We start from the raw sequence: 27,453 nt of genomic DNA, 5'->3' as shown, positions 1-27,453 counted from the left end.
GGGTTGACTTGGTCTGCGCTGGCGCAATTCTTCGCGTTATGGTCCTCTTGCTTGCTACCGGTTGGTGGCGTTGGTCTGGGTTTTGCTCTTTGGGCACGATTGTATCATCATTCGGATCAGCGACGTTGATCTTAGATTTAGCGCCGCTCAAGCGGGCCAGCAGCCATCGATAGTCACTCGGCTATCCACCGAGATGGGCAGGGGATGCAGGTGTGGGTGCTCCCTATGGTGGGGACGCCGACCCAAGCTCAGTGACTGATGCCAGGCTGGAGGTGGAAGGTGGTGCCTTTTACTTCTACTATTGGGGTTGGGTGGTCGTGATGGTGATGGTTGGCGGTGCATAGGGGCATGGATGCCGAGGCGGTGGTCCTGGATGACGGGCTCCACGGTTGGCTTTCCGGCAGGCCTAGAGGTGGTTGCACCTTTTGGTCTTGTGGGCGGTGTCGTGGTTCTAAGCCTGACAGTAGAGTGGGGGGTAGGTATGGAGAGGCAAGGTCCTAGCTATGGAGAGGTTGTAAACACAAAGGATGTACGAGTTCAGGCCCTTCTCGGAAGAAGTAACAGCCCTACGTCTCGGAGCCCGGAGGCGGTCGAGTGGATTATGTGTATATGAGCTACAAGGTGCCGAACCCCTCTGCCTGTGGAGGGGGGTGGCTTATATAGAGTGCGCCAGGACCCCAGCCAGCCCATGCAGGAGAGGGTTTAAGGTGAGTTAAGTCTGGGGCGTTACTGGTAACGCCCCACATAAAGTGCCTTTACTATCATAAAGTCTACTTGATTACAGGCCGTTGCGGTGTAGAGTGCCTCTTGACCTCCTGGTGGTCGAGTGAGTCTTCGTGGTCGAGTCCTTCAGGCCAGTCGAGTGAATCCTCGTTGGTCGACTGGAAGGCGACCTCTTCCAAGGATGTCCCGGGGTAAGTTACTTGGATCAGGTCCATGACCCTACCCTAGGTACATAACCCCATCATTAGCCCCCGAATGGATTGAGGCTTCGAGTGAAGAAAGAGTTGATGTCGTTTCCGATTAACTTTTGCGCTCTGGTTGTGCGCTGTTCTGGACCAAAGAATCTCTTCGTCGACAGGAAGCAACTTGCCTGCAGTCGACTCGATCCATTCTGTCTTTTGCATCGAGTGATCTTTCAGGCTTCGACGATCTCCGAGCGACGGATCGCCGGAAATGCCGCGCCTGACAGACTGATTTGCTGTTCGCGGATTCTGCGGGATGCGAAATTTGGGGACGCGCGCGAAGCGGGGCGGACCGCGGCGTTCGGATGGGACGGGGCATGGACGCCTCGATCTCCGCGCCGCCCTTTTCGCCACGTATCCCGTCTGCATAACTGCTCCAGATATGATTAGATCGACCGGGCCCACCTGTCATCCACTCGGAAGGGACCTTATAAATGCGCCCGGCGAGGATTCCTGTGCTGCGCCTCAACATTCTCTCTCTTTCTCTGTTTCCTTCTTCTCCGCCCAGCGTGCTCGCTCTCGCCTCCGCACCACTTCCCTTCGCGCATCTCGCCGGCGACCATGGCCAAGGAGAAGACGGCGGCGCTGGAGCGTGCAAAGAAGGCGTCGGCGTCGGAGAAGGTGAAGGGGAGATCCACCAGCCGCGGAGGGTCCTCGTCCAGATCCCGCCTGCCGAAAGGCTGGGTCCAAGGAGACTGGATCCAGTCGACCATCACTGAGAATGACATTCTCGACATGGCCAACGAGGGCTTGATCCCCCACGGAGCTGCGAGGCTTCCGGGGAAGGAGTGGCAGCCTCAGCCAGAAGAGGGTGAGTGTGTGCTTTTGGCCACCCATGTGGATCGTGGGTTTTCCTTGCCGCCGAGTGTTTTCTTTCGTGGCTTCTTGAATTTCTTCGGAGCGCAGCTCCACCATTTTACCCCAAACTCCATTGCCTATCTTGCTGCGTTCGTGTCCATGTGTGAGGGTTTCTTGGGCTGTCGACCGCACTGGGGTTTGTTCAAGCATATATTCATGTGTCGCTCTCTGACCGTGAAGAAGGCGAGTCCAGGCGACGAAAAGACCCGAGTCGTCCAAATGTGTCGGGGTTTGGGCATCCAGGTGAGGAACAAGAGCACTTTTCCGCCCATGACCTTTCCCGAATCAGTCAGAGGCTGGCAGTCGACCTGGTTCTACTGCCGGGACCAGTCGACGCCGGGACAGTCGAGTGGACTCCCACAGTTTACCATGGACCGAGTGAACAAGCCCTCCTCTCTGAAGTTGATCCCGGAGGAGAAAGCTGATGTGAAGATGTTGATGGAGCGCGTGGTGCAGTTGGTTCGGGAGGGAGTGACGGGCATGGATCTCCTGGAGGTCTTCCTCAGGCGTCGCATCCAGCCCCTCCAGTTCCGGAGCCACTGCATGTGGTTGTACTGTGGGACCGAAGACGAGACTAGAGTCCATCCAGAAGCAGTCGACGATGTCACTCTGGAAAGATGGATGGCAGCCGTCACCGGAAACAAGGACAACCCACGCGGAGCCAGAAGGATTCCTCCACTCGACCACAACAGCGATCCAAATAAGGTACACTTGCCCTGCTCTCCACTGCATTCTTGTCGCATTCATCTCTGTCTACTCTGCCGACTGGTCGACTGATCATTGTCTTGATATCTGCTAGGCCCTCACCGAGCTGTACTCGATGCCCAATGGGGCACAAACTCCGACTGAGGAGGGTGAGGCGAGTGGGGGCGAGAGCCAGGACGAGGAGGAATGGGACTCGGACGTTGCAGGGGACGACGACGACGATGATGACGATGACGGCGATGATGATGACGCCGAAGACGAGGAGGAAGAGGAGGAGGTCGTGCCACCGCGCTCGGAAAGGCGGTCAAAGCTCGTCCACGACCCTTCGACTGAACGTGGCAAGGGGGTTGCGACGCAGTCGACCAAGCGCCCTAGGACCACCTCTCCAGCGCCGACTGAAAAGGCGCCGAAGCAGCCTAGGGGGGCTCCGCCAAAGCCGACCAAGCTCCTGCCGAAGATGAAGGTGTCCATCCCCACCATATCAGGGTAATTGTGTCGTTTGAATCTTCTCATTTTGTGTGAACTTTGTCTCTGGTCGACGCTAAAGCTAGTCGACTGATCCTTTGGAGTTGCAGTGCTGCTACTTCTGAAACCTCAGCTCGGGCTGATGACCACGAGATGGAGGACACAGCGACTTCGAACCCAGGTACTGTATTCTTGACGCCGTTCTTAGTCGACTGACTCGCGATCTCTGATTCTGATTCTTCTCCGCAGCTCCACCCAATACTGTTATCAATCTTCCTGATGATGATGAGGATGAAGAACCACTGGCACGCAGGAGGAGTCGGAAAGCGTCCGCCAGTAAGGTGCTTCAGGATGTGACGGCGCCTGAGATTCTGACTGTGGAGGAAGAGAACACCACTCGACACACGGTGTCCTTCGCAAATCCGCTGACGAGTGCTCAGCAGCCCTCCCTCTTCACGACGCACCACGTCCCAGAGGACCAAGCTGGCACAGCGAAGGAGGCAATACGCCAGGCGGGACTCATGATGGAGCAGCTGAAGACCATCCGGGATGCGAGCCAGGCAGCTTATGACGCCAGTTCTGCCCTCCAAAGCAATGTCCAGGTCAGTCGACCGCTGTTTGTTCTGTTGGATATGCTACCAAAAACTTTTCTTTTCTGGAATTTATAGTAGTCACCCACTGGGTGTGTCGAATAAACTCCGTGTTAGCGGGGGCACGCTGAGTGCACCCGCTGGGTGTAGTCCCCAAGGCTAAGGTCGACTGCTGGCAGTCGGCCTTAGGCTTTATGATGTCGATCTTTCTGTCAGTCGACTGGTCGACTGGATTTCACAAACCGGTGGGGGCACGTTGAGTGCACCCACTGGGTGTAGTCCCCGAGACTGTGGTCGACTGCTTGCAGTTGATCACAGTCTTAGAGAATGCATCTCGTACTTGGCTGTAGTCTGGCTGCAGTTTTTTTTTTGAGGTCGACTGGTCGACTTTGTCTTCAACAGGATTAGTGGGGGCACGCTGAGTGCACCCACTGGGTGTAGTCCCCGAGACTACGGTCGAATGCTTGTATTTGGCTGTAGTCTTAGAAACGTGTGTTTTTCCCTTTTTCACTCGGAAGTGAATTATATTTGACATTTAGTCGATTGGTTCTTCGCAGAACTCCTGTGATCTTGTGGCTCGCTACTCAGAGCTGGAACAAAAACATACTCAAGTCGAGCTGAGCTTGAAGCTGGTTCAGGAGAAGCTGACAAAGGCAAAGGAGGAGACCGAAGGTATGTTTGGTGAGACCCTGACGATTGCTTTTTCCCTTGCTTGTTTCAAAATCTGATCTTGCTGCAACTTGCAGGTAAGGTAAGAGAGGCCCAACAGAAGAAAGACCTTGAGCTAGCTGAGAAGACCAAGCTTGCTGACGAGAAGTTAGCTTCAGTCACCAAGCTTGAGCAAGACAATGCCAATCTGAAAGCTGCTCTTGGGATTGCCAACAAGGAGATCAGTCGACTGAAAACTGATAAAGCTGCCCTGACCGACCAAGTCAGCAAATTGACTGGGAAGAAAACTGATCTGGAGGCTTTCCTGAGTGGACTTGCCAAGAAGCTGTTTCTTATGCTTGAAGGTAAATCTCTATGCTTGGCAGACGTTTCCAATCGTGATTTTTCCATTCAACCATCCTCTTGACTTAGTGATCACCCTTGCAGAATTTTGTCAAAACTTTGAAGAAGAAACTAGCCGACTGGAGCCAAACCTCGACCCCGTCAATTCTCCTGTGAACGACGAAGTTGCCATGGATATTTTCCGACTGGAGTCTCGTGTTGCAGCTGTCGTGGACTATCTCGCAAGGCTGAAGGCCGCCACATCTCGCATCGACTCGACGCTCTGGCCTGAGGAGACACTTCAGAATGACCTTGAGTCGCTGATGGCCCGCTTGAACACAATCCCTGGTCGAGTGCAGGAGTGGAAGAAGTCCTCGGCTCGGTGTGGTGCAGATGTCGCTCTGTGTCTGGCCCGAGTCCACTGCAAAGATGCGCGAGAAGAGAAGCTGGCGGCCCTTCGGGTGGCCAATACCAAGAAGCACGACTTCAGGTCCTTTATGGAAACTTTCCTTGCAGCTGCCACTCGGATCGCCGACGGGATTGACCTTGATGAATTTGTTGCACCTTCCAGCCCTCCACAGGAGGGGTAAAAAACTTCTTCTGGCTCGACGCTTTAAATTTGCCTCGGTATGCCGAGTGGAATTGTAACCGACAAACCTTAACAGGCTTGACGCCTGAGCACTTTCGGTTCCTTTAGATATCGATTCAAACTTGAATTTGGCGCTTGAATACGATTGCCTTCGGCTCGGAATGTCTTTTGCAGGTTCAAAGCAAGGTGCCTGTGCTGCAATCGACTTATTCTTTAGTCCACTTAGACGAGCACTGGGCTGCAGCTAAGCCCCCGAGTGAGAGGATTGCTCTTCACTTGGTAGGATTTTCACAACTTAGGCGAGTGCTTGGACTGCAGCTAAGCCTCCGAGTGAGAGGGTTGCTCTACCACTCGGTAGGATTTTTATAACTTAGGCGAGCACGAGGCTGCAGCTAAGCCTCCGAGTGGAAGGCTGGCTTACCACTCGGTAGGATTTTCACAACTTAGGCGAGTGCTTGGACTGCAGCTAAGCCCCCGAGTGAGAGGGTTGCTCTTCACTCGGTAGGATTTTTATAACTTAGGCGAGCGCGAGGCTGCAGCTAAGCCTCCGAGTGGAAGGCTGGCTTACCACTCGGTAGGATTTTCACAACTTAGGCGAGTGCTTGGACTGCAGCTAAGCCCCCGAGTGAGAGGGTTGCTCTTCACTCGGTAGGATTTTTATAACTTAGGCGAGCGCGAGGTCGCAGCTAAGCCTCCGAGTGGAAGGCTGGCTTACCACTCGGTAGGATTTTGATAAACTTAGGCGAGTCCTTGGACTGCAGCTAAGCCTCCGAGTGGAAGGCTGGCTTACCACTCGGTAGGATTTTGATAAACTTAGGCGAGTCCTTGGACTGCAGCTAAGCCTCCGAGTGAGAGGATCGCTCTTCACTCGGTAGGATTTTCACAACTTAGGCGAGTGCTTGGACTGCAGCTAAGCCCCCGAGTGGAAGGCTGGCTTACCACTCGGTAGGATTTTGATAAACTTAGGCGAGTCCTTGGACTGCAGCTAAGCCTCCGAGTGGAAGGCTGGCTTACCACTCGGTAGGATTTTGATAAACTTAGGCGAAACGGATTCGTAGCTAAGCCTCCGAGTGAGAGTCTGGCTCACCACTCGGTAGGATTTTTACAAACTTAGGCGAAACGGATTCGCGGCTAAGTCACCCACTGAGGGGGAGTTTTTATGTGGACAAAAATAAAAAGTGATGACACTATTATTTCCAAACCCATGAACTACAGAAGTACTTTATTGCAACTCATCCGAGTGATAAAACTTAAGTGTAAAATGGGCGGAGTAGCTCCGCGTTCCAAGCTCGGGGCTCGTCGATATTATGCTCGACGTTGTAAAGACGGTACGCCCCGTTGTGGAGAACCTTGGTGACGATGAAGGGACCTTCCCAAGAAGGAGCAAGCTTGTGTGGTTTGTGCTGATCCACTCGGAGAACCAAATCCCCTTCCTGGAAGGCTCGACCTCTCACATTTCGGGCGTGGAAACGGCGCAGATCTTGTTTGTAGATGGTCGACCGGATCAGAGCCATCTCCCTTTCTTCCTCTAAAAGGTCGACTGCGTCCTGCCGCGCTTGTTCAGCTTCTGCTTCGTTGTAGATTTCGACTCGAGGAGCATTGTGGAGAAGATCACTCGGCAAGACTGCTTCGGCTCCATAGACCAAGAAGAATGGAGTTCTTCCGGTCGACCGATTGGGCGTGGTCCGCAGTCCCCAGAGTACAGATGGAAGTTCGTCGACCCAAGCTCCAGCCGCGTGCTTGAGATCACGCATCAGTCGCGGCTTCAGTCCCTTGAGAATCAGTCCATTAGCTCGCTCTGCTTGTCCATTCGACTGCGGATGGGCGACTGATGCGTAGTCGACCCGTGTGCCCTGGGAGTTGCAGAAAGCTCTGAATTCCTCTGAGTCAAAGTTCGACCCATTATCCGTTATGATGCTGTGCGGGACTCCATATCTGAATATTAGTTCCCTGATGAAGCTAACAGCAGTACCGGTGTCAAGGCTCTTGATTGGTTTAGCCTCGATCCACTTGGTGAACTTGTCGACTGCCACCAGTACATGCGTGAAGCCACTTCGTCCTGTTCTCAAAGGACCGATCATGTCCAGCCCCCAAACTGCAAAAGGCCAGACGAGTGGGATGGTCTTCAAAGCTGACGCAGGCTTGTGCGACATATTCGAGTAGAACTGACATCCCTCGCACTTATCCACTATCTCCTTTGCCATCTCATTCGCCTTGGGCCAGTAAAATCCGGCTCGGTATGCTTTGGCCATGATGGTCCGAGAGGACGCATGATGACCGCAGGTCCCTGAGTGAATATCATTGAGGATGAGTCGACCTTCTTCTGGTGTTATGCACTTCTGACCAACTCCAGTCGCGCTTTCTCTGTATAATTGTCCTTTGATTACGGTAAAGGCTTTAGATCGACGGACGATCTGTCGAGCCTCTTCCTCATCCTCCGGAAGCTCTTTCCTCAAGATATATGCGACATACGGAATCGTCCAGTCGGGAATGACCACCAAAACCTCCATGATCAAGTCGACCACCGCTGGGACTTCAACTTCAGTCGGATCTGTGGCACTCTTGGGCTGCGGAGTTTCTTCGGTGAAAGGATCTTCTTTGACTGACGGAGTGTGTATATGCTCCAAGAACACACCACTCGGAATGGCTTCTCTCTTGGAACCTATCTTTGCTAGATCATCAGCTGCTTGATTTTTCAGTCGGGGTATATGATGGAGCTCCAACCCCTCGAACTTCTTTTCCAGCTTCCTCACTGCACTGCAGTATCCAGTCATGGCTGGGCTTCTCACGTCCCACTCTTTCATCACCTGATTGACCACTAAATCTGAGTCGCCATAGACCATCAGGCGACGGACGCCGAGTGAAATGGCCATGCGCAACCCATATAAGAGGGCCTCATATTCTGCCTCGTTGTTGGAGGAATCAAAGTGAATCTGGAGCACATATCTGAGCTTATCTCCTCTGGGGGAAACCAGGACAACCCCAGCACCGGAACCATTCAACATCTTAGAGCCATCAAAGAACATGGTCCAATGCTCCGAGTGAACTTCAGTCGGCTGCTGCTGTTCAATCCACTCGGCGAGGAAATCTGCTATTGCCTGGGACTTAATGGCTTTCTTTGCCTCAAACTTGATATCAAGGGGAAGAAGTTCAATCGCCCATTTAGCCACTCGACCAGTTGCATCTCTGTTGTGCAAAATCTCTGATAGTGGAGCGTCGCTGACGACTGTGATGGAATGGTCAGAGAAATAATGAGCAACCTTCTTTGTGGTCATGTATATTCCATACACAAGCTTCTGATAATGAGGATATCTCTGCTTGGATGGAGTCAAGACTTCAGACAAATAATACACTAGGCGCTGAACCTTGAGAGCTTTTCCTTCTTCTTCCCGCTCGACCGTTAGCACAGTACTGACGACTTGTCCTGTGGCTGCGATGTAGAGCAACAGAGGCTCTTTGCTGATTGGAGCAGCAAGCACCGGCTGGGTGGAGAGCAGAGCTTTTAGCTCGGCAAACGCTGCATCAGCTTCTGGAGTCCACTCGAACTTGTCTGCCTTCTCCATCAGTCGGTAAAGAGGCAATGCCTTTTCACCGAGTCGTGAGATGAATCGACTTAATGCGGCCAAGCATCCAGTAAGCTTCTGGACATCGTGCACTCGCACAGGGCGTTTCATTCGGAGAATGGTGCCAATTTTCTCTGGGTTAGCGTCGATTCCCCGTTCGGAAACGAGAAAACCGAGTAACTTGCCACCAGGAACTCCAAATGTGCACTTTGATGGATTGAGCTTGATATCATACCTTCTGAGGTTGGCAAATGTTTCGGCGAGGTCAGCGAGCAGGTCAGACCCTTTTCGTGACTTGACAACAATATCATCCATATAAGCTTCCACATTCCGACTGATTTGAGTGAGTAGACACTTCTGAATCATTCGCATAAATGTGGCTCCGGCATTCTTGAGGCCGAATGGCATGGTGATATAGCAGAAGCACCCGAATGGAGTGATGAAAGCTGTTTTTACCTCATCGGGCCCGTACAGACGGATCTGGTGGTACCCGGAGTAAGCATCTAAAAAAGATAACCTCTCGCATCCCGCGGTCGAGTCAACGATTTGATCTATGCGAGGGAGAGGAAAGTGATCTTTCGGGCAGGCCCGGTTGATGTGCTTGAAATCAATGCACATTCGGAGCGACTTGTCCTTCTTAGGAACCATGACGACATTAGCGAGCCACTCGGAGTGGTATATCTCTTGGATAAATCCTGCCGCCAACAGTCGAGCCACTTCTTCACCAATGGCTTTTCTCTTCTGGACGTCGGACCGCCGAAGATGCTCTTTGACTGGTTTGGCAGATGAGTCAACTCTTAAGCGATGCTCAGCCAGCCCCCTGGGAACACCTGGCATGTCAGCGGGCTTCCATGCAAAAATGTCCCAGTTCTCACGGAGGAACTGGATGAGCGCTTCTTCCTATTTTGGGTCGAGTGTCGTGGAGATGCGGGTCGGAGCTGCTTCGGGGTCGGTCGGGTGAATGTGAACAGGCTTCATCTCACCGGACGACTGGAATGCAGACTCTGTGGCGGGCTTCTTGTATCGCAACAAGTCACTCAGATCTGCGTTTTGCTTGTAGTCTTCGAACTCGACTGCTGTCACCTGGGAATCAGCAATCTTGGAGCCCTTCTGAAAGCACTCTTCTGCCTTTTTCCTATCACCGGTGACAGTGATCAAACCTTTGGGACCGGGCATCTTCAATTTGAGGTACACGTAACATGGTCGAGCCATGAACCGTGCATAGGCTGGTCTCCCCAAAATGGCATGATATGCACTCTGAAAATCCACGACCTCGAACGTTAACTTTTCTTTGCGAAAATGCTTCGAATCACCAAACACCACGTCCAAAGCTATCTGGCCGAGTGACTCGGCCTTCTTCCCTGGTATAACTCCATGGAAGCTCATGTTACTAGTGCTCAGTCGGGACATCGGAATTCCCATACCTTTCAATGTGTCTGCATACAATAAGTTCAGCCCACTTCCACCATCCATCAGCACCTTTGTCAGTCGAGTGCCTTCGACAACTGGATCGACCACCAAAGCTTGCCTCCCAGGGGTGGCAATATGAGTCGGGTGATCAGATTGGTCGAATGTGATGGGTGTTTGAGACCACTTCAGATAATTTGCCTTTGCTGGGGCAACCATGTTCACCTCTCGGTTAATCACTTTCAGTCGACTTCTGCTTTCCATATCTGCAAAGATCATCAGAGTGGAGTTGATATGCGGATATCCTCCCTCACTGTCCTCTTTGTCTTCGGCCTTGTCCGACTCCTTCTCCTTGTCCTTAGACTGTTTTCCCTGAAACTGCTGGATCAGGAGTCGACATTGGCGAGTGGTGTGCTTTGGGTAAATGATATTCCCCTCTTCGTCTTTCTTCGTGTGAATGTGACATGGCATGTCCATCACGTCGTTCCCTTCTTTATCCTTTACCTTCTTGGGGTTCCAGGATCCTTTTGGTTTCCCCTTAATCTTTCCTTGAGTCACGGCCAGAGCCTCTCCAGGAGCTGCCGGTTCAGCCTTCCGCTTCTGTTTCCGACTGGTGTTTCCTTTTTCCGACTGACTCGGCTTGTGCTTGCCGCTTCGGAGTCGGTCTTCTTCTTCGCCGTTGGCGTACTTGGTAGCAATCTCCATCATCCGACTCAAGGTCATGTCACCGGTTCGACCAAATTTCAAACTCAGTTCTCTGTTCTTGACACCATCTTTGAAGGCGCAGACTGCCTGATGATTGGACACATTCTCTACAGTGTGGTGCAAAGTGATCCACCTCTGAATATACTCTCTGAGAGTCTCATTAGTTTTCTGCACGCAGACTTGCAACTCTGTCAATCCAGCTGGTCGCTTGCAAGTCCCTTCAAACGTTCTGATGAACACTCGGGACAGATCTTCCCAAGTGTAAATGCTGCTAGGAGGTAATTGAGTCAACCATGCCCTGGCAGAACCTTCCAGCATGAGAGGCAAGTGTTTCATGGCCACCTCGTCGTTCCCACCACCGATCTGAACTGCCACTCGGTAGTCTTCAAGCCAAGTTTCAGGCTTAGACTCACCAGTGAACTTGCTGACTCCTGTAGCCAACCTGAAATTGGGAGGAATAACTGCGGCTCTGATAGCTCTGCTGAAACATTCAGGACCAGAAACATGCAGCCGACTGTTTGTGGGTACATCTCTGTCGAGTGCACCTCGATGGGCTCTGTTCCGGTCGACCAACCCTTGCACGATAATGGACCGCGCGTCGAAGCCTGGTTCTCTAGGGTCAACTGGAACCCTACGCCCTGTACTGTACTGACGCCTATCATCTGGCTGCCGAGGAGCGTAAGACCCACCCCTCGGAGGGGAATAGGGCACTCGACGCCTATCATCTCGGTCGAATCTGTCGCCATATTGATCTCGCCGATTCTCGCGCCCTTCGTGCCGCAGAGGCGATCTGGGGCTGTGAGCCGACTGAACTGTATTCACAGTGACGGATCGACTGTGAATTCTGTTGCGCGACTGAGACACGGCTGAATTCTGATCTCCTGCTGCCCGGAGTAGATCCCTGATCTGCAGCAAACCTCTGCCAGCTTCCGACTGCGAAGGCTGGATGGACTCTGCTATACGGGCCGCAGCTGCTAAATTCTGAATTGGGGTTCGATATACCTGAGTCGGCGGGAAGAGTTGACGTCGACTGGTGTCGGGAACCCGTTGCCGCGCGCGCTCGTCGAGTGCTCGCTGAAGGTTCTCCAGTCGAGTGCGCTCGGCCAAATTGGCCAGACGCACCTCCTCCAAGGCACGAGCCTCGGGGGTTTCTCCTGCGATGGGAATACGCAGGGGATCCTCGTTCCTGCGGCGAAGTTCCTCTCTTTGCAGAGAGTCGAGTGGCTCGGGCTGGTACTCTTCGTAGCCTCGTGCAGGGTCGCCGCCGTCACCTGCTCCACCACCACGGGCGAAGCCAGGAGGGCTGTGGGGCCCGTCGACCATCAAGATTTCCGCCGCTGGATCACTGCTTCCGCACTCGGATGCAGTCTCTACGGAGCCAGTCGACTGATCGAACAAGCCGTAGAGAGATTCGTTGGGCTCGATTGCCGCAACTTGGGTAGTGGCCGATTGGCGAGCCACCGCGTGACTCACCCATCGCTGAAGCCTCGACCGGCCTGAGCGCTTGTGCTGGCGGGAGACCGGGAGGGTGGACGATGGAGGAGCCGACCGATACTGGGTCGACGGTTGCCGCAGCAGAACACCGCGGACACATGCGCGAAAATGCGTCGCACCGCGGACGGGGAGCGCATCTACGTCGAGTGGAGCCTCCTGGAGCCATGCGGAGTCGTCGGCGATGAAGGTGAGAGTGCCGAGACGGATCTCTTGACCCTCGACCAAAACTCCAGCAGACACCATGATGAAAGTACTCGGAAGAATCGCAACTTCTCCACAAAATCGCTAAAACACCTGCCCCACGGTGGGCGCCAACTGTCGTGGTTCTAAGCCTGACAGTAGAGTGGGGGGTAGGTATGGAGAGGCAAGGTCCTAGCTATGGAGAGGTTGTAAACACAAAGGATGTACGAGTTCAGGCCCTTCTCGGAAGAAGTAACAGCCCTACGTCTCGGAGCCCGGAGGCGGTCGAGTGGATTTTGTGTATATGAGCTACAAGGTGCCGAACCCCTCTGCCTGTGGAGGGGGGTGGCTTATATAGAGTGCGCCAGGACCCCAGCCAGCCCATGCAGGAGAGGGTTTAAGGTGAGTTAAGTCTGGGGCGTTACTGGTAACGCCCCACATAAAGTGCCTTTACTATCATAAAGTCTACTTGATTACAGGCCGTTGCGGTGTAGAGTGCCTCTTGACCTCCTGGTGGTCGAGTGAGTCTTCGTGGTCGAGTCCTTCAGGCCAGTCGAGTGAATCCTCGTTGGTCGACTGGAAGGCGACCTCTTCCAAGGATGTCCCGGGGTAAGTTACTTGGATCAGGTCCATGACCCTACCCTAGGTACATAACCCCATCAGGCGGCAAGGAGTGTAGTAGTAGTAGGAGGCCCTAGTCTGCCCTAGCAGTGCCCAGATCTAGTGTGGATGAGTCGACCCTCATCGTGATGGTGATTGAGACACCTCCTTTAGTGGTGGCGAGTGTCCGAGCAAAGGCTTTGCGTTTCTGACGCTAGCGCCGATGGCGCCTGTGGGTGTCGCGTGCTTCTTGAAGACGTTGTCATGGACCTCGTCCGTGTGCCAGAGCGTCGGGTGAAAGCTCTAGTCCGTGGTTGGACTCGATAGCGGCGACACTTCGCGCCATCACCTTCTTGAGGAGGTTGCCGTGGTGCTCAGGTGTCTTTGGTCAGGCCCGACTTGGTGTTGGGTTTGTTCTAGTTTCATGTTTTTTATGTGCTTTGTAAGTGTGTCTCCCCACTATATTATATCATTCGGCCGTGTACTTTATCGTGTGGTTGCTTTATATATAAAGCTGGGCGAAAGCTTTGAGGAGGAAGTTCTCATCATCGACATTCCGCCTTGTGAGAGTGAGGCAACATATAAAGCGGGGCGAAAGCTTTGAGGAGGAAGTTCTCATCATTAACATTCCGCCTTGTGAGAGTGAGGACGGGGGAGCAGGAGCAAGGTGGGGCGGGGATAGTCGTGCAAGCTCAAGGCGGGGCGAGGAGGTGCTCGAGAAGGAAGCGAGAGGCGGTGGAGGGGTGTAGGTCCAGGGAGGTCAACCGGGTCCCGTTTAATACCATTTAAACCACTATATAATCTACCGTTTAAAATTTTGTTTTTCTTTCCGAGAAAATAAACTATGAAGCTAGGTGATTTTCTACAGTAGAGTATGATAAGGTTTTTGCAATGGTTTATACTAACTTATCTCACGAGTCCTTGTTGAGTTTTGTGTGCATGAAGCTTTTGAGATTAGGGAGACCGTGATATGAGAGGAATTAAGGAGACACAAAAGCTCAAGATTGGGGATGCCCAAGGCACTCCAAGATAATATTTCAAGTAGTCTCACGCATCTAAGCTTGGGGATGCCCCGGTTGGCATCCCACCTTTCTTCTTCAACAACTATCGGTTAGTATCGGTTGATCCTAAGTTTTTGCTTCTTCACATGATGTTCGCCATTCTTAGAATATTATTTTCTTTTGCTTTGCTTGCTGTTTGAATAAAATACCAAGATCTGAAATTATTTAATGTTAGAGAGTCTTCACATAGTTGCATAATTATTCAACTACTCATTGATCTTCACTTATATCTTTCGGAGTAGTTTGTTATTTGCTCTAGTGCTTCACTTATATCTTTTAGAGCATGGTGGTAGTTTTATTTTGAAGAAATAGGTGAACTCTCATGCTTCACTTAGATTATTTTGAGAGTCTTAAATAGCATGGTAATTTTCTTAAAATCCTAATATGCTAGGTATAGAAGATTAGTAAAAACTTTCATATAGAGTATTGAATACTAAGAGAAGTTTGATGCTTGATGATTGTTTTGAGATATGGAGGTAATAATATCAAAGTCGTGCTAGTTGAGTAGTTGTGAAATTGAGAAATGCTTGTTTTGAAGTTTGCAAGTCCTGTAGCATGCACGTATGGTAAACTTTGTGTAACAAATTTGAAACATGAGGTGTTATTTGATTGTCCTCCTTATGAGTGGCGGTCGGGGACGAGCGATGGTCTTTTCCTACCAATCTATCCCCCTAGGAGCATGCACGTAGTACCGAGGTTTTTGATTATTTGTAGATTTTTGCAATAAGTATGTGAGTTCTTTATGACTAATGTTGAGTCCATGGATTATACGCACTCTCACCCTTCCATCCTTGCTAGCCTCTTCGGTACCGTGCATTGCCCTTTCTCACATTGAGAGTTGACGCAAACTTCGCGGTGCATCCAAACCCCGTGATATGATACGCTCTTTCACACATAAACCTCCTTATATCTTCCTCAAAACAGCCACCATACCTACCTATTATGGCATTTCCATAGCCATTCCGAGTTATATTGCCATGCAACTTTCCACCATTCCGTTCATCATAACACATTCATCATTGTCATATTGCTTAGCATGATCATGTAGTTGACATAGTATTTGTGGCAAAGCCACCGTTCATAATTCTTTCATACATGTCACTCTTGGTTCATTGCATATCCCGGTACACCGCCGGAGGCATTCATATAGAGTCATATTTGTTCTAGTATCGAGTTGTAATCATTGAGTTGTAAATAAATAGAAGTGTGATGATCATCATTATTAGAGCATTGTCCCAAGTGAGGAATAAAAAAGAGAAAGGCCATAAAAAAGAGAAGGCCCAAAAAAAGAGAAAGGCCATAAAAAAGAGAAGGCCCAAAAAAATGAGAGAAAAAGAGAGAAGGGACAATGTTACTATCCTTTTACCACACTTGTGCTTGAAAGTAGCACCATGATCTTCATAGTAGAGAGTCTCTCATGTTATCACTTTCATATACTAGTGGGAATTTTTCATTATAGAACTTGGCTTGTATATTCCAACAATGGGCCTCCTCAAGTGCCCTAGGTCTTCGTGAGCAATCAAGTTGGATGCACACCCACTAGTTTCTTTTGTTGAGCTTTCATACATTTATAGCTCTAGTGCATCCGTTGCATGGCAATCCCTACTCCTTGCATTAACATCAATCGGTGGGCATCTCCATAGCCCATTGGTTAGCCTCATTGATGTGAGACTTTCTCCTTTTTGTCTTCTCCACATAACCCCCCTCATTATATTCTATTCCACCCATAGTGCTATGTCCATGGCTCGCGCTCATATATTGCGTGAAAGTTTATGAGTTTGAGATTACTAAAGTATGAAACAATTGCTTGGCTTGTCATCGGGGTTGTGCATGATGAGAGCATTCTTGTGTGACAAAAATGAAACATGACTAAACTATATGATTTTGTAGGGATGAACTTTCTTTGGCCATGTTATTTTGAGAAGACATAATTGCTTAGTTAGTATGCTTGAAGTACTATCATTTTTATGTCAATATGAACTTTTGTCTTAAATCTTTTGGATCTGAATATTCATGCCACAATTAAGAAGAATCACATTGAAATTATGCCAAGTAGCACTCGGCATCAAAAATTCTGTTTTTATCATTTACCTACTCGAGGACGAGCAGGAATTAAGCTTGGGGATGCTTGATACGTCTCCAACGTATCTATAATTTTTGATTGCTCCATGCTATATTATCTACTATTTTGGACTATATTAGGCTTTATTATACACTTTTATATCATTTTTGGGACTAACCTATTAACCCAGAGCCTAGTGCCAGTTTCTATTTTTACCCTGTTTTAGGGTTTCGAAGAAAAAGGAAACTTCACAGAACTCTTTTTTGGAAGGAAAGAAGCCCAGAAGACTTGGAGTGCACGTCGGGGGATCTGCGAGGAGGTCACGAGGCACGGGGCCGTGCCCACCCCCCTCGCGCCCTCCACCCTCGCGAGCCCCTCGTGGCCCCCCTGACGTACTTCTTCCGCCTATATATCTCCATATACCCTAAAAACATCCGGGAGCACAATAGATCAGGAGTTCCGCCGCCAGAAGCCTCCGTAGCCACCGAAAGCCAATCTAGACCCGTTCCGGCACCCTGCCGGAGGGGGAAATCCCTCTCCGGTGGCCATCTTCATCATCCCGGTGCTCTCCATGACAAGGAGGGAGTAGTTCTCCCTCGGGGCTGAGGGTATGTACCAGTAGCTATGTGTTTGATCTCTCTCTCTCTCTCTCTCGTGTTCTTGAGGTGATACGATCTTGATGTATCACGAGCTTTGCTATTATATTTGGATCCTATGATGTTTCTTCCCCCTCTACTCTCTTGTAATGGATTGAGTTTCCCCTTTGAAGTAATCTTATCGGACTGAGTCTTTAAAGATTTGAGAACACTTGATGTATGTCTTGCCATGCGTATCTGTGGTGACAATGGGATATCACATGATTCACTTGATGTATTTTTTGGTGATCAACTTGCGGGTTCCGCCCATGAACCTATGCATAGGGGTTGGCACACGTTTTCGTCATGATTCTCCGGTAGAAACATTGGGCCACTCTTTGAAGTTCTATGTGTTGGTTGAATAGATGAATCTGAGATTGTGTGATGCATATCGTATAATCATACCCACAGATACTTGAGGTGACATTGGAGTATCTAGGTGACATTAGGGTTTTGGTTGATTTGTGTCTTAAGGTGTTATTCTAGTACGAACTCTAGGGCTGTTTGTGACACTTATAGGAATAGCCCAACGGATTGATTGGAAAGAGTAACTTTGAGGTGGTTTCGTACCCTACCATAATCTCTTCATTCGTTCTCCACTATTAGTGACTTTGGAGTGACTCTTTGTTGCATGTCGAGGGATAGTTTTATGATCCAATTATGTTAGTATTGTTGAGAGGACTTACACTAGTGAAAGTATGAACCCTAGGCCTTATTTCCTATCATTGCAATACCGTTTACGCTCACTTTTATCATTCGTTACCTTGCTGTTTTTATTATTTCAGATTACAAATACCTTTATCTACTATCCATATACCACTTGTATCACCATCTCTTCGCCGAACTAGTGCACCTATACAATTTACCATTGTATTGGGTGTGTTGGGGACACAAGAGACTCTTTGTTATTTGGTTGCAGGGTTGCTTGAGAGAGACCATCTTCATCCTACGTCTCCTACAGATTGATAAACCTTAGGTCATCCACTTGAGGGAAATTTGCTACTGTCCTACAAACCTCTGCACTTGGAGGCCCAACAACGTCTACAAGAAGAAGGTTGTGTAGTAGACATCACCCGCTGACAGGGGCCGTCTGAGCGACGTGAGTGGCAAGGGCAGCCTGGCGCTCGGCGCGGGCGCGGCATGCGTCCGCCATGGAGACAATGAAGCGACGTGACGCGGAGCGACGGAAGGGAAGCTTCGGCGTACCCCTACCTAGCGCGCCAAATGTTGGATCACGGGTTCCGGCAAAACCCTTAAGGTTCAAACATTGGGGTGCGCACGAAGATCTCCCCCCTACCGATCCACGTCCTAACTCGGCTAAGGTCTTACGAACTAACTCGATGAACTCGCAACACAGAGGACACAAGATTTATACTGGTTCGGGCCACCGTTGTGGTGTAATACCCTACTCCAGTGTGGTGGTGGCGGATTGCCTCTCGGGCTGAGGATGAACAATACAAAGGGAAGAACAGCCTCCTGAGGTTGAGGTGTTCTTGTGCTTGGCGAACTTGTGCGTGTGTGGATTCGATTCACCCTCCATCCCCTAGCTATGGTGGTGGCTAGCCCTATTTATAGAGGCCCTGGTCCTCTCCCCAAATATTGAGGGGGAAGGGAGCCAACAACGGCCAATTTGAAAGGGAGAGCTAGTACAGCTTATCCTAACAAAAGCAGGCTTCGCCTGCCAAAGGCTCTGGTGGTGACGTCATCTTGGGCTTCATGGTGACCTCCGTCTTGCCGTCCTTCTGGTATTGGTCTTGTTGCACTGATATGGAAACCTTTGCTTGATGCCTTGATACTCCGCGCCTGCGCCTGCTTCCTTAGAACCAAAGAGGAAATAAGGATGTTGCACGCACTGGCGCCCGCCTGGCCTTGGTCGTCATGGCTCACGTCACTAGAACCTCGCGAGGTTTGTCGTGCCTTGATCTCTCCGCCCCTCACGAGCCTGCCTGGTGAGGCCACTTCTGAGGAGGTCTTGTGTCGTCCACCTTGCGAGGCTTGGCCCCTCACAAGGGTCTTTAATGTCTTGTTGATGAAGATGGGTCGTACGGGCCCGCTCGTAGAGCCACGCCGTGGGCCGCAGGCAGGCAAGTCTGGGGACCCCCGTTCCTAGAACGGCGACAAAAAGCATGATGCAAAATGGACGTATCAGTGGGCGTGTGGATGTGGGGACCGGGGGCTGCCTGGCGGAGCCCCTCTCGACTGGAGCTGGTGGAGATCTAGGTGGCTATGGTGGGCAAGGTTGGCCTTTTGCGGCTGCCCAGGTGGCCAGAGAGTTGTCGGCTGCCTTTGGTGTCCCCATGGGCATCTAAACGACCAGATCTAATGCGGCAGTCCTCGCTCCTCTTGGTGGTGTTGTCCAGCAGTTGGCCGGAGGCACCACCGGACCCTTGGCCATCTTTTTGCCGATGTTGAGCCAGGGTTTGTGGGTTGTTTGGGGAGACGTCCATGCGTTATTGCGTTAGTGTAAGGGTGGTGGCGGGGCTCCTGGTCAGTGGTGGTGGACGATGTCCGGTGGTGCGCAAGTATTGGGGGCTGACTTGGTCTGCGCTGGCGCAATTCTTCGCGTTATGGTCCTCTTGCTTGCTACCGGTTGGTGGCGTTGGTCTGGGTTTTGCTCTTTGGGCACGATTGTATCATCATTCGGATCGGCGACGTTGATCTTAGATTTAGCGCCGCTCAAGCGGGCCAGCAGCCATCGGTAGTCACTCGGCTATCCACCGAGATGGGCAGGGGATGTAGGTGTGGGTGCTCCGTATGGTGGGGACGCCGACCCAAGCTCAGTGACTGATGCCAGGCTGGAGGTGGAAGGTGGTGCCTTTTACTTCTACTATTGGGGTTGGGTGGTCGTGATGGTGATGGTTGGCGGTGCATAGGGGCATGGATGCCGAGGCGGTGGTCCTGGATGACGGGCTCCACGGTTGGCTTTCCGGCAGGCCTAGAGGTGGTTGCACCTTTTGGTCTTGTGGGCGGCAAGGAGTGTAGTAGTAGTAGGAGGCCCTAGTCTGCCCTAGCAGTGCCCAGATCTAGTGTGGATGAGTCGACCCTCATCGTGATGGTGATTGAGACACCTCCTTTAGTGGTGGCGAGTGTCCGAGCGAAGGCTTTGCGTTTCTGACGCTAGCGCCGATGGCGCCTGTGGGTGTCGCGTGCTTCTTGAAGACGTTGTCATGGACCTCGTCCGTGTGCCAGAGCGTCGGGTGAAAGCTCTAGTCCGTGGTTGGACTCGATAGCGGCGACACTTCGCGCCATCACCTTCTTGAGGAGGTTGCCGTGGTGCTCAGGTGTCTTTGGTCGGGCCCGACTTGGTGTTGGGTTTGTTCTAGTTTCATGTTTTTTATGTGCTTTGTAAGTGTGTCTCCCCACTATATTATATCATTCGGCCGTGTACTTTATCGTGTGGTTGCTTTATATATAAAGCTGGGCGAAAGCTTTGAGGAGGAAGTTCTCATCATCGACATTCCGCCTTGTGAGAGTGAGGCAACATATAAAGCGGGGCGAAAGCTTTGAGGAGGAAGTTCTCATCATTAACATTCCGCCTTGTGAGAGTGAGGACGGGGGAGCAGGAGCAAGGTGGGGCGGGGATAGTCGTGCAAGCTCAAGGCGGGGCGAGGAGGTGCTCGAGAAGGAAGCGAGAGGCGGTGGAGGGGTGTAGGTCCAGGGAGGTCAACCGGGTCCCGTTTAATACCATTTAAACCACTATATAATCTACCGTTTAAAATTTTGTTTTTCTTTCCGAGAAAATAAACTATGAAGCTAGGTGAAGCTAACTAAACGGGACTTGCGGACATCATTTATTTGCCATTTACATCCAACCCTTGCTCTGGAGGCGGGTGCGATAGACCGGGCGAGAGAGAAGAATCAGTCCGCCGGGTCGGATTCATCTCAAAATCGTGTCTTTTCTTTTCTTCGAAACCCTAAACTGCGTGCCTAAACGGTTAAGAACGCTGGAGTCCGCCGCCGCGGAAGCTTTAACTTGCACAAATATAACAAGCCGCCAGCCTACAACGACGTTCCATACACCACGCGTGCACTGACGGCGGCGTTCCGGCAGCCTGGTTACCAGCCTCCTCAGCCATGCACGTCGACCCGCCGCCACCAGCAGCTAACTCGCACCCGCCGGCGCCGGAGCCGTCCGGCTGGACGCGGCAGAAGGACAAGCTGCTGGAGCTGCTGCTCCCTCGCATGTACCCGCAATGGGATCGCATCGCCGAGCACCTCGGCGGCAAGACTCCGGACGAGGCGCGCCGGCGGCACGAGTCCTTGGTCGCCGAGCTGCGGCGCGTGCTTGAGGCGCCAGGGGTGGAGACGCCGCCCGAGTGGGGTTCGCGGCAGCCTGCTGGCCGTGCGCTGACCGGCCGCGAGCCGGCGGTAGCCGCCGTCGGCCATGGTAAGCGGACCGGTGGAAAGGAGGATGCTGGCGCACCGGCAGACGGCGAGGCGGCGTCGGCAAGGGCCGGGGGTGGGGTTGGAGAGGGCGCTGGGGCGCCGGCGCGCTCGGCTGGCGGCGATATGCTGGGAGGGACACGGAAACGTGGAAGGAAAACGAAGGACTCTGCCCACGAGAAAAACAGGGCCGTGCCATGGACCCCAGACGAGCACAGGTACGTAACCGGTCGCGCTACGAGACCTATAATCTTTCTGTCCCAAAATAAATGTCTCAATCTTATCTTAGTATAATTTTTTTTATTAAAATTAGTATAAAGTTAAGACATTTATTTTGACACGAAGGAGTATTTCGTAGTTGTCTTGTTAGTTTTTTTATTATGGAATTGCTTTTGAGTTGGACCTGAATATCCAACGAACTTCGGATTTTTAAGCATGACAAGTCAAACGTTTTTTATGACAAATTATGTTCATCCAGGATGAACATTTTAGTTAACGAGCATGGTGTCCTAGTTCATTTTTTGTCAGAAAATAACGTTCTATCGAATTAAATTTGCCATCATTGCGTCAATATAAATTGCCATGAGAAAGTTTAATTTGACATGCCTAAATCCGACATGAAATTTTAGCATTTCCATTTTAATTAGTTTGGACTCTTAGATGTTGTTTTATCATTAGTTTTGAATTCTTGGCACACGAATCAACGATGGAATTACCCACGCCCCCGACCAATGCTGATCACCTGATTATCCGCAGGCTGTTCTTGGCGGGGATCAGAGAACACGGCGTAGGCAAGTGGCAGAAGCTGGCCCGGGAGTTCGTGCCGACCAGGAACGCGTCCCAGATCGCGAGCCACTACCAAAAGTACAACATCAGGCAGGAGAAGCTACGCCGCAACGAGTGCAAGCGGCCGAGCATCCATGACATCAACGACGACGACGCACCGAGCCCTGCCGGCGAGCAGTCAGCTGCAGCTGCAGGCGAAGCTGGAGGTGGATGCTGAGTCGTCAGGTGGGGACCACGGCCGTCTCCAGGAATTTGAGGCCCCGGGACAAAATGCAAAACACGGTCCTAAACTTTGAAAATTGTATATTTTTTCAGAAAATATTCTGATATATTCATCAAACATTACAGCAGTACAAAGAATACAAAAGGTAATAGAAATTATATCCATGTCCATAAAGCCGAAGAAGCGCCACCGGCATCGCCCTCCTTCACTGAACCCGGGCAAACTTTATTGTAGTATAGATAGTTGGAAAGTCGTTGTGCCAAGATCCTAAAGAAACCAGCGCACCAAAACAGATACACGAAAACAGACTAACGAAGACTGGATCCAAATAGATCCACGAACACAAAAGACCGGATCATTTTGCTTCAAGGATACCTGATGCTTTCTCTGGTTTACCTGCTAGTACTGGGTTGGCTTTATCTTCAGACAAAGACATGACTAGTTTTGCTTAACCTGACTAGTTGATGTACTAAAAGAAGTTCCTATGGTTTTAATCATGTGTAGTTGCTTAATTTTCTTAAACTGAGACTGTACAAGAAGTCCAGAAAGATGTCAGTCAATTAATGTAATTACTGGATATTGTACTCCCTCCGTCCCACGTCCCATAATATAAGAGCATTTCTGACACTAGTATAATGTCAAAAACGCTCTTATATTATGCGGCGGAGGGACTAGCTTTGTACGCTGTTTGGTTTCATTCAATCTGAAATGGAATGGGGGGAAACCCCTTTTATTCAAAAACAACAATAATTTGGTTTTCTATAAACAAGTTTGACTTAGAAAACCCAGAACTTCAATTAGGAGGTAGTAATAATAATTTGGAGGCGTCCATCACTATGACACTTCCGAGTTGGAATCATGTTCAGTCAACTAGCATATCGATTTTTACTGATTCTCGGATGCAGTTAACCAAGATATAAAATAGGACGATGCATGCAGCAGCCCAATGTCCGGATATATCAGAAAGTTTACCAACTGTTGGCAAATTCAGAGAGGTTAGTATGGACTACTGAGGATTGCGACAAAACAAATAAAACTGTAATATACAATTTACTTCAAAAGTTACTAGGATAGCCAAAACTCAGCAGACCACTGAATACAAACACATGGTGGCTAATTGGCCATGGCTGCACTTGGCCGATGTACATGCCACCATGCGCCTGAAGACAAACACACGCAGACTCTGCTACAATTTCTAAATCCAAGGTCCCCAGACAGTAGTATCACGGCTTGCAACAAGGTCCAGCTAGCAATAACATCATATTACAGTCCTTGATCAGAAGCCGAAGAAACCAAGCTCGGTCGCCCTTTCCTTCTCGAAAGTCTCGAAGTATTGGTATATGATGGTGACAGCGAGCAGTATACCGGTTCCTGAACCGATTGCACCCATGAAATCAGCTAGGACTGTCAACGCGCCAATGCACACTCCTCCAAATGCAGCAGCAGTGGGGATGTATCTGTTCAACTCCCTCTCCAAGTTTGACTCGCGATGGCCTGGCATCACCATTTGTTGTTCCTGTTCAGTTGCCAAAATTAGAAGCTTTTTCAGTCAGCTCTTGCATTCATGTGCAAAACCAACTACAGGCAGTACATCACTGCATATAACAGTTTTAGTTAACTAGTAGCTACAAATGGTAGATATCGATGCCCCTAGCATATAACTGAAACTTCTAGGCTCAGAAGGCAAATAATAATGGTTCACTTAGCACATCTTGTACCAAAACACTAGATGCACAAAAATAATGGCATTTTGTAAACTATGTCGCTCAGAAATATTCTTTCCAACAAAGTCCCTTGGAGACTAATCTTAGTGGTGCAACAATCTATCTACCATCACAAAAAAATGATCCATCTAAAAATCAGCTGTACATTCTACATTTGGTGTACTTCAAATGTATCAAATGATAAAACTAGATGATGCTCATCCAAACAACATGTTCTACTGTTCAGACTTCAGAACAGTACAGTGTAACACCATAGATGAAAATATTTACTGAGACAATCTTACAAATCAATAAATGACAGATACAGATCCTGCATCATAGAGGACTAAAGGCAAGGGTTGTCATGTAATTTCTCATGGCATCCTATTAGGTATAAGTAAAACTACAGAATGACATCAATCAGTAACATTTTGAATAAATTTTAGAACTACAATTTACAATGGAACACAGCCAGGAACAGTAAGTAGTAGATGGAAGAACTTTACTTCCACCTGTTTAACGGGTAGGACATATGCCAAAACATAATTAAAACTATATGCAACTAGAATTTGCAACTATATGCTATATGTACAAAGAGCATTTACCTTGAGCTGCCTAGCAACATCCCTCGCCGATGAACCAGAAACTTCGATCCATGTCTTTGAGAAGAGAGCGCAAGCTGACAGCATGAAGACCACATAGAACAGCGCATGGAATGGATTTGCGACAACATCAGCCAAACTGCACGGTTTCCAACATGTTCAGATAAGTATATCAAGAACAGTGTGTGTTGTGACGGAGTAAAAGAGACCAAAAGCATGATAAGAACAGGTTAATGTAAAAAAAACTAGTTATCCACCTTGATGGGGCAGTTACATAGTATGCAAGACCACCAACGGGAATAGAATGGCCTGAATACTCAGATTCCTTCCATATACCGAGAAGGTTAACCAGGAAGTTGCCACTGAACTTCTTGTAAAGAAGCTGCAATAGCAATAAAAAAACGTGTTAGCACTTTCACATACATACAGCAATTTAGAACAAAAGCACTGGAATCAACATTAGTACCTGAGATATAAAGTAGAGGTTGGTAATCAGCGCAGAGTGCAGGATGATGGGCATATTCGATGTGTAAAACAGTTTAATTGGATATGAACCCTGCTGCCCACGGGCATTCCTTGATCTCACTGGAAGCACAACACGGAAGCCTTGGAAATAGATAACAATGAGGAAGACCAGGACAGTAGCAAGTAAGTTGGTCACGTTTGGAAGATTCTGGCGGTAGAAAGCCTCACGTAGGGCACGGACTTTGTCAGTTCTGGTAATCAACAGATGGAACAATCCAATGACAGCCCCTTCAAATTCAGCACCACGTCCGCTGTTGATGGTTGTGGGGCTAAACGCCTTCCAGATGATATTCTCACTGTATGACAAAAGTTTACCATGAGCCAATGAATCACAGAGCAATATTTGAATGACCAAAGTGAAATAAAATTCAGTAAGGTTACCAGATGTTGGTAGCGATGAATAGAGAAATGCCAGAACCCAAACCATATCCTTTCTGGAGAAGTTCATCCAGACAGATGACAATGATGCCAGCAAAGAAAAGCTGAAGTATAATGAGAATAGCATTCCCTGTTCCTAGTTGGCTTACACTGCCATACATTCCAGACAAGACATATGCCACAGCTTCTCCAATAGCAATCAGGATACCAAGCAACTTTTGTGCACCATTCCTGAGTAAGAAAAAGGTACTATGCATCAGAGGACCATCATCGGATACAGGAAACAAGAGCAAGGGATCTTTTAATTATTCCCGTTTCTTATTCCTTGAATAGATGTTAAGACTTTTCACTGATCAGATTATTGGAACAGAATCAATCAACATGTACACAACAAGGAGATATTGCCATTTTAGTACTTACAGAAGTGCACGATCCTCTCTCACACTGTTGTCAACTTCAATGATCTTTGATCCTACCAGAAGTTGCATCACCATTCCAGATGTCACAATTGGAGTGATACCCAGCTCCATAACAGTACCACGGTTTGATGCAAGAATAGCACGCAACCAGTAGAAAGGGTCAGCTCCAGTAGTTGAATGGATGCCATAGAGCGGGAGCTGGCTGCACACTAGGAAAATGAAGAGGGAAATAACGGTGTAGATGAGTTTCTCTCTGAATGGAATTCTCCTATCAGCACTCTGTACTTCCGGTAAGAAACCCAGAAAGGGCCTCACAAGATGCAGCACTCTAAAGCCGCCAGCCATGGTCCTGTGTTGACGAAAAGAAAAATAAATCAACATTTCTCGATGCAAACAGAAAACTGAAGTACAAAGTAACCTGGAAAACTGTACGAAACCCTCAACTTGGTAGAACTAATATAGCAGACCACAGGCAAAGGCAACAACTGATTATAATTTAAGTTAAGAAGGGTCTATTTGACTGGAACACGAGTGAAGCTACCAACATTGTAATAACATCTTACATTCAGGGTACAGTAAGCCTAAAATTCAAGAGAAAACACAAACAGAGTTCAGTACAAATCAGCACAGGAGTGTTGCTTCAAAATGTGCAGGCAGGATCCTATGTTCGCTACATCAAATAATCATAATTCTACATCACGGTTAATAGGGCGAGCGAAACAAAATGCCCACTGCCTCATACGAGCAACGCGGGCTAGAACCAATCTGCACGAAATAAAGCCTATGATTCGCAAATATCTGAATCATTTTCCTGCCCATCTCAGTAACATACAGAGATGAATCACACGCCGAATAATTGATCGGAGAAAACTACTAGTAGCTAGCCACTGTAACTCTCACCAATGGAAACCTAACAGCTCAGATTGATGTTATGATGACTACTGTGCACGCAATGATCGTCAGCCTAGATCCTACCTTCCCAATCCCGACGAAGAAGAAAAGGCCGGATGCCAGACAAATTTAGCTAGCACCACTACCGTGTAAACACTCGTTCCATGCCACCGGACCAGCTGCATCTCCCATCATGCAGCTAATCGATGCGAAATCGCAATTCTAACGAGCAACGGCCGAATCTGAAACTCTGAAACTGCAGGCGGGAGAGGGGAGGCGAGGAGGCATTAGCAAGCGGCCTTACCTGGCCGACGGGAGACCCGACGCCGAGGGGAGAGGAAGGCTGTTCGCCGCCGCCGCCGCCGCGGTTGACGAGGGGGCGTGAGACCCAAGGCCGAGGAAGGAGGGAGGGAGATGCCGAGGAACACGAGACGAGAGTGCAGGAAGAGGAGCGCGTGGGTTTTAGAGGGAGACGCACGGGAGCAGCAGGTGGGGGCGCGAGGCGGGACAGAGGGCCGTTGGCAATCGGGGCCGTCGGATCGGGAGCAGACGCCTCGGATGGGGTCCTGTGACGTGGAGCAGGTAGTAGGACTAACAGAAAGCTCGCTATGCGTCTTGGGCGAGGACAAGGGTGTGGAAAAGGCACGCTTTAAGGTTGGGGGATGACATGGCGG

General features: G+C 49.8%; 1 protein-coding gene across 1 annotated transcript; it reads right to left on the bottom strand.

The window, feature by feature from the left end:
- Window positions 1-23,285: 23,285 nt before the first annotated feature.
- LOC119284911 (protein transport protein Sec61 subunit alpha-like) lies at window positions 23,286-27,196 on the bottom strand. Its single transcript, XM_037564091.1, has 7 exons — window positions 27,084-27,196; window positions 25,890-26,237; window positions 25,473-25,700; window positions 25,033-25,387; window positions 24,824-24,948; window positions 24,570-24,705; window positions 23,286-23,777 (listed from the first exon to the last, which is right to left on the bottom strand). Exons 2-7 carry the CDS (start codon window positions 26,231-26,233, stop codon window positions 23,538-23,540), a joined length of 1,428 nt encoding a protein of 475 aa, XP_037419988.1. The 5' UTR covers window positions 26,234-26,237; window positions 27,084-27,196; the 3' UTR covers window positions 23,286-23,537.
- Between the last annotated feature and the right edge of the window lie 257 nt (window positions 27,197-27,453).

The sequence above is a fragment of the Triticum dicoccoides genome, chromosome 4A, assembly GCF_002162155.2.
Source record: "Triticum dicoccoides isolate Atlit2015 ecotype Zavitan chromosome 4A, WEW_v2.0, whole genome shotgun sequence".
Lineage (NCBI taxonomy): Eukaryota > Viridiplantae > Streptophyta > Magnoliopsida > Poales > Poaceae > Triticum > Triticum dicoccoides.
Note: the sequence above shows the minus strand (reverse complement) of the source record. Positions and strands in the feature narration are given on the sequence as shown.